This window comes from Megascapheus bottae, chromosome 2 (assembly GCF_031878675.1).
Source record: "Megascapheus bottae isolate mThoBot1 chromosome 2, mThoBot2.hap1, whole genome shotgun sequence".
Taxonomy (NCBI): domain Eukaryota; kingdom Metazoa; phylum Chordata; class Mammalia; order Rodentia; family Geomyidae; genus Megascapheus; species Megascapheus bottae.
In genome coordinates, this window is record NC_143510.1 from 80,491,177 (window position 1) to 80,507,092 (window position 15,916).

Below are 15,916 nucleotides of genomic sequence, written 5' to 3' on the forward strand. Positions count from 1 at the left end.
TTGTCATATTGAATAAATCTAACGTTCTGAGTTTGGACTGTAACTCAGATAGACATATTCTCTTGCTATACGTCTGCAAGAATAAATGATACAGTCTGAAGGGAGTTGCTGTGGTCATATGGAGGGGTGTATTTTGGGGTATAGATTCCCAGGGAATCCAGTAGCCACTGGTCATGGACATTTGAAATTGCCATTTTTGTCGTTGCTTACTGCTTTCCACAATTCTATTCAGAACTGAATGCCTTTCTTTTACTCATTTACTTTTGTAAAAAAAAAATTTATGCTGGTACCAAGTCTTAAACTCAAGGCCCTGAGCTCAGAGCTTTTTCACTCATGACTGGCACTGTATCACTTGAGCCCAATACCTCCAGCCAAATTTTTCTACTGATAACCCTAGTCTTGTGGACTATTCTGCCAGTCTGGCTTTGAACTGTGTGATTCCCCAGACCTCGGTTTCCTGAGTAGCTAGGATTGTATGTATGAGCTACCAGTGTCCAGCTAAATATTTCTGGTATACTTACAACATACAATAATTAAGAAGTCATAAAGTATTTGCTTTATAGCATACATTCCTGATACTTGTACTTTTGATAACTTTTAGTTTCTTGGCAGTGTTGTCAGTAAATATTCTCAGACTGTTAAGTGAGTGTGTAAAAACATTTTTGTGAAATAAACTAAACATCATTTATGTCCTAATCCAGAGAAGTATCTGTAGTTATAACATCTGTATCTATGCCTATGTCTACATCTAAACACAATTAACTTTAATCCCTCAAAAAATAAGAACAATCCTGTACAACTCTATCAAAGAGACATAAATTACAGTGACATAAGACCAAGTATTAATATGAACAGAATATAAACTCCTTTTTATGTAACACCAATGTGATTCAGCAGATCAACAGATAAGAGAATAGCAATCAGAAAGGTGGCAATTTGTACCCGTATCTGGTATTTAGTATTTCAGCTACTAGGAATAATAGAGTCTGGCAAACTTACCCGCATTTTTGCGCAAGCATCTTGGGTAGATTCTGTCCCTCTGAGCTCTTTTATCAGCATAGAACCTAAATACTAAAATACAAAAAAAAAAAAAAAGAAAAGAAAAAGGGATTGATTTATTTGAAGGCAAGTACAAAAATGACTCATGATCTAAAAACAAACTGTTGGCAATGCTAGTAGCTCTAAGTTGGAGAAAACTTTAAAAATTAATAGTAACTAATCCTTATAAGTAGATGCATTTATGGAGAGAGTACAGTAGAATATATTATAAATTGGGGGGGTGCCTATAAACTGCTCTTTAGAATGAAACCACAGCATTTTCTAAAGATGTCATCTTTTAAATCATATTTAATTACAAAATGGGAGCATCTAAAAATGTTTTCCCATTTTTTTGAGGCAGCTATGTCTGCAAAAATAAATCACACTACTTTCTGTGTAATTACAGGGTTGTATGAGACAGCTGAGAAGCTAAGCAATACATCTCCCCCACTCCACTCGGGCTTTTTTGGCAGCATAGGTAATTAATGCTAGGCTGTTCTTAGGCAGAGATGCAGTTCTGGATTCTTTTCATTCACAGCTGTGTGCCCTGTGGTCAATCCACCTGAGAACAGGATTGGAGTGGACAGGGAGAGAGAACATCATTCTCAGTTTCACAGTGGACAGAATCGAGTCCCTGGGGCAAAAAGGGGCTAGATAAAGGTAGGGGGAAGATAAGACAGACCTTGAGGCCATTTTGCTGTCTGAATTTGACTAGATTCAAGAATACCTTGATACTCAGGAGCTCTACTACCCTGCTATATCTGGCTGCAAATGAACAATTTTGAGCAAACTGTTGGCTTTTTATCAACTGACTCCGTATCGCCTCTTTAAAGCTTCAATTGTTCTTTCCTTTTGTCACACATATTAAAAAAGTGAACTAGATAAAAAAAATGTCAGGTTCCTACAATAGTAACATAACTTTGCTGTCTCCTGCTGTTTTAAATGGAGTGTGCTGGGAGTGTTTGCAGAGTCTGGACAAAAATGTTACTGCTCTTGATAACATACTGGTATTACTAAGTTATTGGTCGGTCTATCTATCTATCATTATATATTCCATACAATTGGATTTTTTTTTTGTTCCAGTCCTAGGGCACTGTCCCTGAGCTTTCTTTGCTTAAGGCTGGCACTCTATTACTTGAGCTCTACTTCTGGCTTTTTGGTGGCTAACTGGGGATAAGAATCTCATCGCCTAATAAGATGACTGGAAGGGATTGGGGGAAGGGAAATGGGGACAAAAACATGAGAATGGGCATCAATATGTAAGAAGTAATACACCTGCTATCTGGTGGTAACCCCTCTATACATTATCCTGACATTAAAAAAAAAAAGAGTCTCATAGCCTTTCCTGACTAGGCTGGCTTTGAAGTACAATCTTCAGATCTCAGACTTAGGAGTAGCTAGGATTACAGGTCTGAGTTTTTAAAAACTCTAGTTGTTCTGTCAGGTTTTTAAAAAAAATGTAGCCTGGTTTACTATCTTGAATTGGCACTGTATATAATTCTGCTATAATTCTAAAAGCAAACTTATTTTTTCCATTTGTATAGAATAATGCATTATATTAAATATATAGAGTCATGTATGTGGGTATGACTATAGAAACTAATAATGTATTTTCTACATAAAGAAGTGAGCTAAAATAATTTCATGGAGAGGTGAAGAGGTGGTCCTGACTTAACTGGAGACACCAGGCACAGACACGCATGAGGTCAAGAGTTCTGAGGATCTAGGAGGTCAGTGACTTGGTGAGGCACACTAGGGGAAGGTCTGGTTTAGGGCCTGAAGAAAGGCATGTGCAGAGAAACTCAGCGATTTGGGCTAAGCTACAGAGTTAGTGATTTCAACCTTATGGTTTTGGGGTGGAACTTTGGAAAGAAATCCAAAGCTTCAAGATAAGGAAGTCACGGAAATCAAAATAGCCAAAGTACAAGGAGATATCCAAAATGCTTATGTCTTAATCAAATTAAAGAAAATAACCTTGAAATTCTTATTTATGAAGTTCTCAGGAACTTAATTGCCCTAACTGGAACATTTCTTCTAGAGAGGCAGCTTCTGTGTGCTGCAGTAGGTTCAACGTTTCTTCCCCCACACAATAGTTCTGACCACCACCACCTGCCCCAAAGAGTACAGGAGTTTTTGAACGCTTATATGTTCATATTATCACAATTCTTAGCTAAGCATAACTGTTCCTTTGACTTTAAAAAAGAAAGGGAAAAAACCTACACCAGTAATGTAATCTTTTGATTATAATGAAGAGGAACCTGATATTCTTATTGAAGCAGTAGCTCCAATGTTTAGAGATCATTGTACATAGATGGTATATTTATAGTCACATCAATTTTATTTTCCTTATGATGCTAAGATGGAACCCAGGGCTTTACATATGCTAGGGAAGAGCTCTATCATGGAGCTACATTCATAGCTACTCATTTCACTTAAAACTGTTCTTTAATCATGCTTCTTTTGAAATAGTCAACACTTACAATGACAGAAAATCAGATCTCAAGTTTACAAGATTTAAAGGGTCTTTTAAATACACATCTCTTTGTATGGAATGTTACCCGAAGAAGAAGAGGGGAAGCACAATGGATATTTTGCCACATTTTCAGAATAAGAGCAAACTAATATGAAATGTACCTCTATCCCATTAGTACCAAATATTGAATTCAAGGTGACTTACAAAAGCCTTGTAGTCGCACGACTGGAAGATGAGCTTCTCTGGGTGATGCTGCCAATACTGCACTGGAGTGGAGGCTGTGGCTTCATTTGGAGGCCGCAAGGTGATAGAAGGTTCTCCCCAGTCTCCTGTCTGAAAAGGACATTTATTCTAGAGGCGGTATGAGTAGCACGAGAAGTTCATTCCCTTCATTCCATCAAGTTCATCTTATACGTGCGTGTTGTGAATGTGGGTGTAATGTAAGTGCGTGAATACTAGCTATTAATTTTTACATGTCTTAGGGCCATATTTCCCAAAGCTAAGTTCATATTTGCAGCACGAAGAAGTTACATTATTCTATTCTCAGGATAAGACCCGAAGTGAAGTAATTTTTAAGATAAAACATGAAGATATTAATGTGATTTGCTAGTTCATTTTCTGTTTTAAAACTTGACTGCTAGAAAATTTTGATTTGAATTGTTTTCCAATTAGAACACACAGTTCCAGAAATTTTAGTTTCCACATGACAGGTGCCAGGCACTTTGAATCATTTTCTATCTCTGGAGAAATGATCCTTTAAGTAGGATATTAAAAGTAACCTGTACTAGTGGATGGGAGCTAGCTTCTCTCCCTAGAATTCAGAGGTGTAATGCAGTGACTCTGGGTTTGTTGTGGAAGGCTCGCCACCCGCCTCACAAGCTTAAACATCAGTGCAGACTGGGTAGGTACATGAAATCCAGATTCCAAAGCATAAACACATATGATGCTCTGTCAAATGACAGATATATGAATATCAATGTGTCATGTGAGTTATTAGCATTCCATCATTTCAGTTTTCACTTTTGCTTATTTGTTTCTAGTGGGGTGCTGGGGTTTGGACTCAGCTCAGCAGGTAGGGGATCACTACCTCTTGAGCTATACCTCCAGCCCTTACTTATTACTTTCTACGAGGTTAGTCTAGTGAGAGTTTATAAAGTTAAAATCAGTTGTGGCTTTTATTTTTAACTTAACCTGATTTACATGGAATTTTTTCTTTTTTTTATGTGGGGCAGTACTGGGGTTTGAACTCAGAGCTTTATATTACCTGAGCCATAATTCTGGCCCCCATCTTTTTTGAATTAGTTATTATTTTTTTCAGCTATGGTCTTACACTTCCTGCCCCCCCCCCCAATTTACAGTTGCCCTTGGCCTGAGATTCTCCTTACCTATATCTCCTAGGGAGCTGGGGTTATGGGCACAAGCCACTCTGCCCAGTTTGTTTGATGGGATAAGGGTCTTACTAATTTTGTATAGGGGGGAGTGGGTGGGAGGAGGATGGCCTCACACTGAAATCCTGCTGATCTCTGTCCCCCAAATATCTGAGTTTACAGGCATGAGTCACTGCACCTAGTCATGCAATATTTTTTTTTCCTCTTCCATGGCAAAGATTTTGGTTTTGCAAAATTCAGTTCTTTGTTCTCAAATGGACATATTTAAAGTAGATTAGAGAAACATTTATTTCCAAACTCCTATCTTCTAAATTGAATTTGGATAGCCTTACAGATTTAGGAGAAATTAATTCCTTTTTTCAGACACTGCAAGAGTGTAAAAAGGTCTCATGAGCTCCAAAACCAGCTAAAATCTTGGCCAGAGACCAAGTCCCATAGAAGAACTGGCAAATGGGCTGACCCACTGGGTTGTCTTAAGGATTTTCAGGGAGTTTGTAAAAGAATATATACATCAGATGTGTTTGGGGAGAAAAAGGCAGTCCATGGCTTTCATTAAATTCTTCGGAAGGATGTAGAAACCCTAAATGTTAAGAAGTAACTGCAGGCCCTGAGAGATGGCTCAAATTGAGTGTGAGTTCTGAGTAGCGGACCATATCCCAACAATCTCTGTGCAATTTAGACTGTTTTTTGGTTGGTCGTGGGGCTTGAACTCTGGGCCTGATCACTGTCACTGAACTCTTCACTGAGCACTGTCACTAAGCTCTTCAGCACAAAGCTATCACTCTACCACATGAGCCACAGCTCCACTTTTGGTTTTCTGGTGGTTAATTGGAGATGAGACTCTCACGGACTTTAGTGCCCCAGCTTGCTTTGAACCTTGATCCTCATATCTCAGCCTCCTGAGTAGCTAGGATTACAGGCATGAGCCATCGGCGCCCAGCTGCAATTTAGATTTAAATTAGGTACAGAACAAGGTATCTATCCAAGATGGCCTTGCCTTCTGGAAATTTCTATGTAGTGTTGAAATAGAAGGGAATGAGAAGGGAAGTGCTCTAGTCCTTTATGAAGTCTTAGGCTCTGCCATTGTTGTGGAGAGTCCAGAGGATCCTCCTGTTGGTGGATCCCTTCAAGCATGGGACCAGCCAAATCAGACCATTCTACCTCTACTGAATCTTGCTGGAGAAAACACCAGGGAAAACTGAAGCTCCTCTCACTGTTTCCTGACTCCCTCTCTGTGCCTGTTTTCTTTCTAGTTCATGACTTACTTGTATATTGCTTGATCCTCATATTCCCTGTCTATTGATGTTTATAAAACTTTACCTATAAAATTAACTTAGGCACTTTTGTTTGTTCTATGACTTCTCTATGACTCAATCTTCATTTTTCTTTTCATATTTATATGGGTTTTCATTTTTAAAAGCAATAACTGACTGCAATTTATTTTAGGACATGTATTTTGATGTTTTTTCTTTTCCTTCTCTCACAAATACCTGGGTTTTAATTATCTTTCTAGTCTTCTTTCAACTGGCTAGGTTTTGCTCTTAAAAAATGCCCAAACTAATGGAGGTTATAGGGATTTCATTATTATTTTGAAGCAAAGTTAGTATTAATCTTTTTATGAACTTATAAGTGTAGAACTAGTGTGACTATGACTTCTTAAATAAAAACTCCCCCAGGTGTGGCAAACCATCTTCTAATTTCTCCCATTAAACTTTTCTTACACTTCCCTCCTCCCTCAAAAAAGCAACAACATAGCAAACAGGTATCATACATTTAAGTCACAGAGGACACTGTTAACAGAACAACAGAATTTTGCACACAACTCCGTGGAATGATACAAAAGGAGGAGCTGGGCGACATTAAAAGATCCTTCCAGCCAGTGTCCGCTGATGTGACAACTCAAACCATCATCAGTTAGCCCTGACAATATAGTTGAGGTGTAACCTTAGCCAAGCTCAACGGGAAGTTTTCAAAGAAGCCTAAACAGACATGGCCAGGAGTTGGGTACCAAAGGTGCAGAGAAAGGATTGGAACTAGGGCTTGGGCAGGAAGAGAGAGCAGAGAGTGGGAGCAGTGAAGCTAAGGAGATGGGAAAATTGTACAAGTTAATATATTAAGCATGCAAATCATATGCAAACACATTCAGATTGTTCAATTAGCTCACTTTCATAATTAAATTTTAATGTGAGTTCTGTACACTTTAAAAGCAAAATTCCAAGCCAACATTGATCCAAATATTTACATCATCCACAGAAGCTGTAGCAGCCATTGTGGGAATAACAAGCTCCAGCAAATGTACCCTCCACTTAGACATCTGAGATCTCTTTCTTGCTAACCACTTGACCAAAGGAGTGCACCCTCACTGAATAGGTTAGACAGTGCCATTGTCTGCTCTCCTGCTTTCCCTAAATCACAAACCACCTGCTTTGAATCCAGCATTATCTCCTCGAACTCCCTAGAAGCATGAGGCAAGATCACCAAAGGAGGGAGGAACGTCATCTTTCCTTTACTTTTTTTTTTGTAGCTTGGAAATATTGTTCCATTCCAGATATTTTAAAATTCCCTTCAGGGACTGATTTGACCTTTCTGGAAATAGACACTAAATTTTTTCATACATAGTGCTCTTCCCAGAAACTCAGATTCAGAGGGAAAAGTGTGCTTGAGATTAAGCTCATAACACGTATCTTTTCTTCCTGAAAACTCATCCAGTTCCTGTCTGTTTTAAAAAAAAATCTTAGATCTACAAAAGTTTAGTAGAGTTGACATGCAGATGTCGGTTTCTCTCTTTGGAATTAATTTAATGGGAATGGAGAGATTCCAAACCGAATTTAACATCATACTCTTGCAGACGGCAGGAATGACCTTGGCCTCTGCCTGAGACTCAGCTTTACTTGGCTGAGGGCCAGAAGACAAAAACAGAAAACAAAACCAGTTCAGAGATCAAGGATGCCTCACATCTCAATCCTCTTGGAGGCAGGAGTGAGTAACGGGTGTTTAGAGAAGTTATACTGAGAGGAAGAAGAGACTGAAAAAGAAATAGGGATTTTCTCCTTATACATAAAATAATTTTGAACTATGACGTCTAGTGCTACCTCCTTTTAAATTTTAAAAATTATCTTTATGTAGTTGCATAAAGGGGTTTCAATTCAAAATATTCATTTATGAGTGATACATTTCTAGTGTTATCTCTTAATGCAGAGCTAACATTCATGTATGTCCACTGCCTGTATCTCCCACAGCAAATGTTTTTTTATTTTTTGGCCGGTTTTGGAGCTTGAACTCAGGGCCTGAGCATTTTCCTTGGACTTTCTCAAGGCTACAGCTCTACCACTTGAGCCATAGCACCACTTCTGGCTTTTTTCTGTGTAGGTGGTATTGAGGAATCAGATCCAGATCTTTATGAATGTTAGGCAAGCACTCTACTACTAGGCCACGCTCCTGGCCACAAGGCAAATGTTTTAAATTAAATCTAATTATTTTCACACTTTAAAAAAGCTTATTAGAAATCAGTCCTAAGAAGCATTTTCCTGCAAGTAATAGTCTATGATTAAAACTTTTCTTTAAGGAGAAGTAGATCTAAACCTCTAACATAATGATGCAATGATATTATAGTAGGATAATAAAACAAAGCAGGAAACGTTGGAGGTAAAATTCTGTCATGTTCAAAATTCTTAATGACATAATGGTCTTTAGAGGGCTTCCTGAGGTAATTAAGAGAGAAATGAAATGCTTACTCAATGTCTTTGGGCTACTTCTTTGGAGTTTAAGATCCTTAGAAAAAAATCTTTAAGTTAATAGATGTAAATGATCTCAATATTCTAGGAATTTGATCATAGCTTAAAAACCTCATTTCTTTGGTATTTTGGTTATTTTATATACGTGCCTTAAGGCTTTTTCACTTTTTATAAATAAGGACAATTAAACAGAAGCAATGTACATAATTAATTATTACCTTAAAAGCAAATAAAAATTAACCTTCCTCCCAAAATTAACCTTTCACCATTAAGAGAAAACATAATTTGAGATTAGAGTTCAAAATAGAGGGTTGGTTCTGGCTAACAGACATTTGCCAACTGCCAATCATAAGTTCCTAGTCTGGTTTGGCTTGGCAGACTATAATTGGATCACATATAATACATTGCAATTAAACATTCTCTAATACTATCAGGTAAAAATATAAAAAACACTAAGAGAATTAAATTATAAATAAATTCACAAACATCTACAGGTAGATTTTTGCTGCATGGCAGATACCAAAAGAAGCAGTTTAAAATTTTTGTTTTGTCAGTCTTAGGGCTTGACTCTGGGCCTGGGCACTGTCCTTGGGCTTTCTCAAGAGTACCACTCTCTCACAGAACCACTTCTGGTTTTTTCTGTGTATGTGGTACTGAGGAATTGGACCCAAGGCTTCCTGCGTGCTAGGTAAACACTCAGATGCAGCCCCAAGAAGCTGCTTTTAACCTTTGCATTATTCAAAACACGGTGAAGAGGTACAAGTTTAGAATTCAAGTGCACAAGATCTTATTTAAGGCAAAACAGATGTATTATATAGCTCTCTTCCCCATAGGGGAAATGAACATTACATATTACGTGTGCTCTGAGAGTATAAAGGGGAAATGCAGTCTACATTTTTATTTTCCTCTAAGCAGAGAGGTTTCCTAAGGATGTCAGTAAATAATTAAAAGCCCTGATTATGACTTAGCTTTCTAGCATTAAGAGAAAGATATGGTATTTTCCAAGTCTTGTATTATTCTTTTCAAAAATTAAAAAAATTACAATTTAATTGAATCTTTTAAATAGAAGTTTTTAATCTATTCTGTTAGGAACAGTTCCACCTACTTGCTTGTAAATTTAGATCTGAATATTAACAAACATTCTCTATTTCTTTAGAACACTTAATGAAAAGCTAAAGCTAAAATGATTTCAAATGACAACTACAACTTTAAGGTTTTACTTTTAATGATTTTAACAAATTTCAGAGATGGGCTGCTCAAACATATACATAAAATATAGGTGATTATTTACTGTCTACCATCTTGAAGGATTTGAAGAAGGCCATAATGGAGCTCTAGGCTTTATAAATCCATATGCATATGTAGAAATGATCATAAAGAAAGGTCTCCTAGGAACACACAGATGAAAGCAGGGCACTGTAATTGTTCTTTGAAGAAGTCTTTAAGAGTGAGAAATGTGGGTCTGGCCAAATGCTGTTGATTCTACCAAATTTGTTCTTTTGAGGAAGAGCAGAGATGGCTACTTCTGAATGCACAAAAGCTTAAGCTAGCATTTATCAGTTCAGGAGGAACTGCCAGGTCACAAAAGCACCAGTACCAAGCAATGTACAGACATCAAGGTCTTGAAGAACCAGAAGTCTGTGCATGGGAGAAGACACATGCCTGATATGCCGCCCCAAGAGGCCCTTTGCATGCCATTTCAGGAATTCAGTGATTCTCAATCAGATGTCTCAACCTCTCCACCAGATGTCTCAACCTTTCAGACCACGGGGCATCCAGTGGGGAAGAATTTTACAGTATGTATTTTGAAACACAAACACTGAAGTATTTACTTTTCAAACACTTTGGACTATTTTTTTCTAAAACATGCAAAGGTGAAGTGTGAATATGTGGCTATTAAGCAGCTCAATGTAAAATGGGTCTTAGTTTCATGCACATTGCAAAGAAAAGGGCTGGGGATCACCTCATAGCTCTAACAGTGCTTTTTAAGGCTGTGCATCTCCCACATTTGCACTGAATATATACAGAATTTCATGCAAACCATTCTCAAGTCTTTTTCACAAGTAAAGTACATAACTCTTTGAAAATCATTGGACACAAAGGGCTGAATATCCCATGGGGAAGTACAAAATATGGAAAAGAACACTGATAGATACATGTATATCTATATATCTATAAACTTATAGATATATATCCATATCTCAATCAATCAATATACTCTTTTCATTTTCCTATAAAAGCAACTTAACACAGATGCTGGAATGAAAGCCAAAGCTCACGTGGAGACTTAAAAACTGGAGACTGGAGACTTAAAAACCATGTACATTTCTCATTTTTGGACAATGTTTACACGCCAGTCAGTCACAAGGCACAGTAAATGAAGTATAATAGACAATTTCAAGAGTCATTAGACATTACAAAATTTCTGCATTGCCAGACATGGTACTTATAGCTAGTGACGACATCCTGCAACACATTACACAGTGCGGAGTTCAGGAAGAGAAAAGAACCGTTGGTAACCTTACATTATGAACCTGATGGATCGCTGAGAAAGGAAATCCAGCATTCTGATTCGTCCATATCTCACAGACAGACGACTGCTGATATAAAAGAAAACTATCTTATCTTGTCAATATTTAAAACATGACTGCTACCAAGGTAGCATTTGGAAAGGGGAGGAAGAAAATTTCAATAGAATATAAGAACCACATTTCTTGGAAAAAAAAAACAACCAACAACTCTCAATGGTTTAAGACATCCACGGCTTAATAACTGACTTCAAAATAACTCTTTCTGATTAAAAATAGTTTTGGGTGGCTATTTATGCATATTAATGTTTCATCAAGGGAAATTACCAATATATCCACCTCTCAGAAAAAGCAAACTGTTCTTAATATCTGCCAAGTTACTTTCAGAGGATAAATGTTTTCATTAAGGAAGAGGGAAGCAATCTGTAAAACGAGTCACATTTTCTTCTCTTCAATGACCAAGAGCAAACAATACAATATAATGACGTTCCTGATTTAGTGACTGCTCTACTTGGTAAACCTAGACCATGTCCCTGCCTCCAGGATTCTAAGGGCAAAGCTGTGTGGCTATTAGTTTGCCACTCAGCAGTGGTGGAGGCAGCAGAAGAGGAGGAGAGCAGGGCAGGGGGGTCAGGGAGGCTCAGCTCTTGCAGTCAAGCAGAAACTTCTGGGAACAGCGTTTGGTGAACTGGATGTATCAGTTCCTTGAGTTTTCTACCACACTGTGTACAATCTCTGGCAATAATATTCGCTTAAAATGAAAACACCAAATTAACCAACAGTACAACAGAAAGCTCCTGGCCTGATCTTTCCAGAGCTGTTTTCCCAAATACTGTCACTCCAAAGGACACTGTGAAATTAAATCAGCAAATGGTTGTGTGCTTAAACCTACAAAGTAAGCAAGGAGAGCGTCCCCAGAACTCATACTTGGAAGGGACCAGTTGGGATCTTTGTAGAAAGAGACAGACACACACACCCCTACAATTCAGCTTAGAAATCCAGTCAAGCATAGTATCATCAACAAACTATGGAAGAAAATTTGTTCTTGGCTAAAACCTTCACCGTCATCCTCCCAGAAGTTGAACGTCTTTCTTATTTATAGCCATGTCTCTACCCACATCTGGCCTTTGGCTCGCCAGTTCTTGGTCATCTGGACAGCTTGCTGGGAACAGTCAGGTACTTGGTAAGGAAGCTGGGTCTCTAACCAAAATTTGCCTCTGGTCATCATCTTCCTCTTGAATTGTCTGTGCTATTCTTAGTGCTCTCTCTAAATATCATGCCCCCTTTTCCCTACTAAGGGATCTTCCTACCTTAAAAAAATTTAATCCTCTAGAAAGTTAAGTTATGGCCCATTTCCCTTGCCTCTTATTGTCTCCAATAGTTACCATCTTACTTAAATACAACAGTTGTCTCTTGATATCTGTCAGAGATGGGTTCCAAGACTTGCTGCAGATATCAAAATTCAACAACATTCATATTCCTAATATAAATCGAGAGAACATATGACCTGTGTGTATACTCCCATCTATTTAATTATCTCCAGACTAATTATACCGTATGCCAATGCTATGCATTCATTATTCTGTATGGTTTAGGGAAGAATGACTAGTAAAAGGTACTATGTACAAGTTCAGTATTGTTTTTCAAAAACATTCTTTTTGTCAGTCATGAGGCTTGAACTCAGGCCCCAGCACTGTCCCTGAGCTCTTTTTTGTTTTTTAAAATTGTAATTAATAGAAGGGTTACATTATATTCATCAGATAGAAGGTGCATTACTTCATAAACATTGATACCCTTTCTCATGTCTTGGTCCCCATTTCCCTCCCCCCACCTCCGCCCTCATCTTGTTTTCCCCCCTTCCCTAGGCTATTTCAAATAACCAAATAAGCATATATACAATATATGCTTATTCCATTTCCTCAAATATTTCTGATGCACAGGTTGGTTGAATGTATAGATACAAAGATCAAGGACATAGAAGACTATCTGTATTAACTCAAGGGTTGGCTAGATCGGCATTGTTACTGGTATCAAATGTTCTTCCAAGATATCCTTTATGCTCTCAGTACTGTCCCCGCATCCCTGAGCTCATTCTTCCACAGCATCTATCATCTTTGTGCACTTCTAGGACCAGTGTCACCACTGGCCAGCAGACAGGTGAAAACTCTGACACTGGCAGATTAGGTAGTTTGCTCACGTACACAGGAGGGAGGTCCTTTTGGATTGGCTAGGAAAGTGTGCAAACTTGGCACCCACTGTGCTAGGAGGCAGAGGGGTGGCTCCAGTAACAAGGAACTTATTTGACTGAAACAAGTATATACAAATAAAGCTACTTCACAGAACAGTTTAAACTCCAAGGTATCCACATTTCTAAAGCATTTAGTTTTTCAATCATTACATCCAAGTGGGTCATGCCAATCTCTCTACCCTGACGGGCACCAGACATCTCACTTTGGGTCAATTGCATAGCTTGCTGATCACTTTGAGTCATGAATAATCCATTCTGTATCAAACTCTTATCTCATACATGATTCCAATATCTCTTAATAGTCTAGCCTTGGGCCTTAAGACATGTGTACAACAGATGCATGGGTACGCTGTGTCTTCTCCTGGAAAAAGGGAGAAGAAGCTGACATGCTTTCAGCATGTCTGAACTTCAAGCGCTTCCTCCTTCCAGTGTTTAGGTGGAAGGAGGACAAGGGAGAAAAATGTAGCATGGCAGGAGTTCTCTCCACAGCAAACAGTAGAGTAGGATGCAGGTATTAAACCCTCATCTCCTGCTGCGTAACATGAAACCCACAGGCTATGTAAGCATCTTGTCACACAGGGCAGGCTGCTTAATCAGCACATCTATTCTCTTGCTCAGTCTCTCTTTCTAGGCTATATAATTTGTTTTCCAGAAGTCTAACCTGGGGAGAGCCAGTTCTCCTTCCTGACCAGCATCCTTAATCTGGATGAAGACTCCTTTCTTGCCACTAAGCTGGTAGAGCACAGGGACACACTGTCTTCTCACCCATGGGAAGGCAGGAATTTTAGCCCCTTCCATGAAGGGCTCTTAGTTCTCTGCCTTTCCCCAGCTCCAACTAATCCTCTATACCTATGGACAGGTGTATACTATGGCAGGGCTGGACTCAGATGCTTCTGGCAAGCCAGGTGCAGGTGTGTGTCTCTACTGTGTGGTATGTAGTACCTTCAGGACAAGTCTCACTTCTCCTGTGGCTACATGAGCTATCTTCTGACAGCAACAAGGTTACCAGAGTTACAGATGGCAGAGAAGATCCCATGCTGTAACTTTACTTATTTTATGAAACTCATTAGTTCAATGAAGGGGAAAAGACCCTTACTTCCAGTGATATATACCAAAGACGGCTTCAACATATGTGAAGAAAAGTACTATATGTCTAAGATGCAGAAAAGCAAAACCTTTATAATTTCCAACAGTTTAAAGAGAAAATGTGTCAAAAAGTCATATTTTTTAAAAAAAGTACAGCAGTTTTTTCAGTTAATCTTTTTTTTTAAAGTAGATACATTCCATACACCCCAGTCACTTTGTTGGCAGTAAATAATTTACTACTAGAGAAGCAAGATCAGGTAGATGAGCTGTAACCAGTGTATCTATAATATAAACTAGCTCTTCTCCTAGAGACAGGGCTCTGACATTAGTTGCAGGAACAACATTTAAATACAGGAGAGTTCTTGCCATACAAATTCATTCTATTTAAGAAGATACTAAGTGAAGGAACAATGTGTATTGAAGTACTGAACTTTGAAAAGGAAGAAAATGGGATGCCAGTAATAAAATTTCATCTGGGGCCTAAATGCCTAGAAAAGCAGTGTTTTAAATCTCAGTTATGATTAAATCTTAGGTCTTCTTCTGCAGAGAATATTGACCTACTTACTTCACCAGGTTGTCGCACCACCCAGGTTATGCTTCAGGAGAGAGGGAGCTTTCTCACAGCTAAATTTCCAGGGCCTGAAACACAACAGGCTCTCAGACACATTTACTGAACGGATGGAGTCTTCAAATTCCTTGGTAAGTGGCAAAGCCACACACACATTAGTCACTGATATTATTTGTAGTAGCTGTCACTTGTAAACTATGTCACTGCCAATACATTTCTGGTAAAATGTACCAGACATTAACCTTGCAGATTTCTTGTTGGAAGAGTCCTCATTTTTTTTCTGATAAAGTCTGACTCAGGCCTGCCAGCTTTGCTGAAGAGAAAAGGAACATTTGTCATTATTGCATCCTTCTGTCAAAGTGAGAGAGCTTGGAACAATTCTGTAAATGAATGTTAATTACCTCTTCGTAATATCATTTGTTAATTCATATTCCCTCCATCTCTTTTCCACATATGCTGCAAAGATTAATTTACATGATTTGAACTTGAATTAATATGAAGTCCAAACATGGGGGTTAAGTAAAAATACAGTAATTTTAGAACTGCAGTATTATCAATATTTGAATGCTCATTTCTTTGATGATGTAATCAATACTCATTGAAAGATGTACACATTTATTTATTTGTTTTGGCCAGTTCTGGGGCTTGAACTCAGGGCCTGAACACTGTCCTTGGGTTTTTCTCAAAGGTAGCGCTTTACCACTTGAGCCACAGCACCATTTCCGGTTTTATGTATGTGGTACTGAGGAATCAAACCTGGGTCTTTGTGTATGCAAGGGAAGCACTCAACCACTAGGCCAAACTCCCGGCCCCAAAATACAGTAGTTTTAGCACTGCAGTATTATCAACATTT

The 15,916-nt window shown here is 38.4% G+C and overlaps 1 protein-coding gene across 9 annotated transcripts in view; it reads right to left on the minus strand.

The window, feature by feature from the left end:
- Anks1b (ankyrin repeat and sterile alpha motif domain containing 1B) overlaps positions 1 to 15,916 on the minus strand; it is a 905,411-nt gene that overhangs the window by 46,103 nt on the left and 843,392 nt on the right. For 5 of the 9 annotated variants that reach the window (XM_090328468.1, XM_090328467.1, XM_090328473.1 and 2 more), the window contains 2 exons: positions 3,716 to 3,844; positions 1,000 to 1,071 (listed from right to left, as the gene is read on the minus strand). In XM_090328468.1, the coding sequence (XP_090184594.1) occupies positions 1,000 to 1,071; positions 3,716 to 3,844 (201 nt within the window). Of the gene's footprint in view, positions 1 to 999; positions 1,072 to 3,715; positions 3,845 to 11,158; positions 11,234 to 15,916 lie in introns of all 9 variants that reach the window. The other 4 variants (XM_090328465.1, XM_090328469.1, XM_090328470.1 and 1 more) reach the window with 2 other exon arrangements.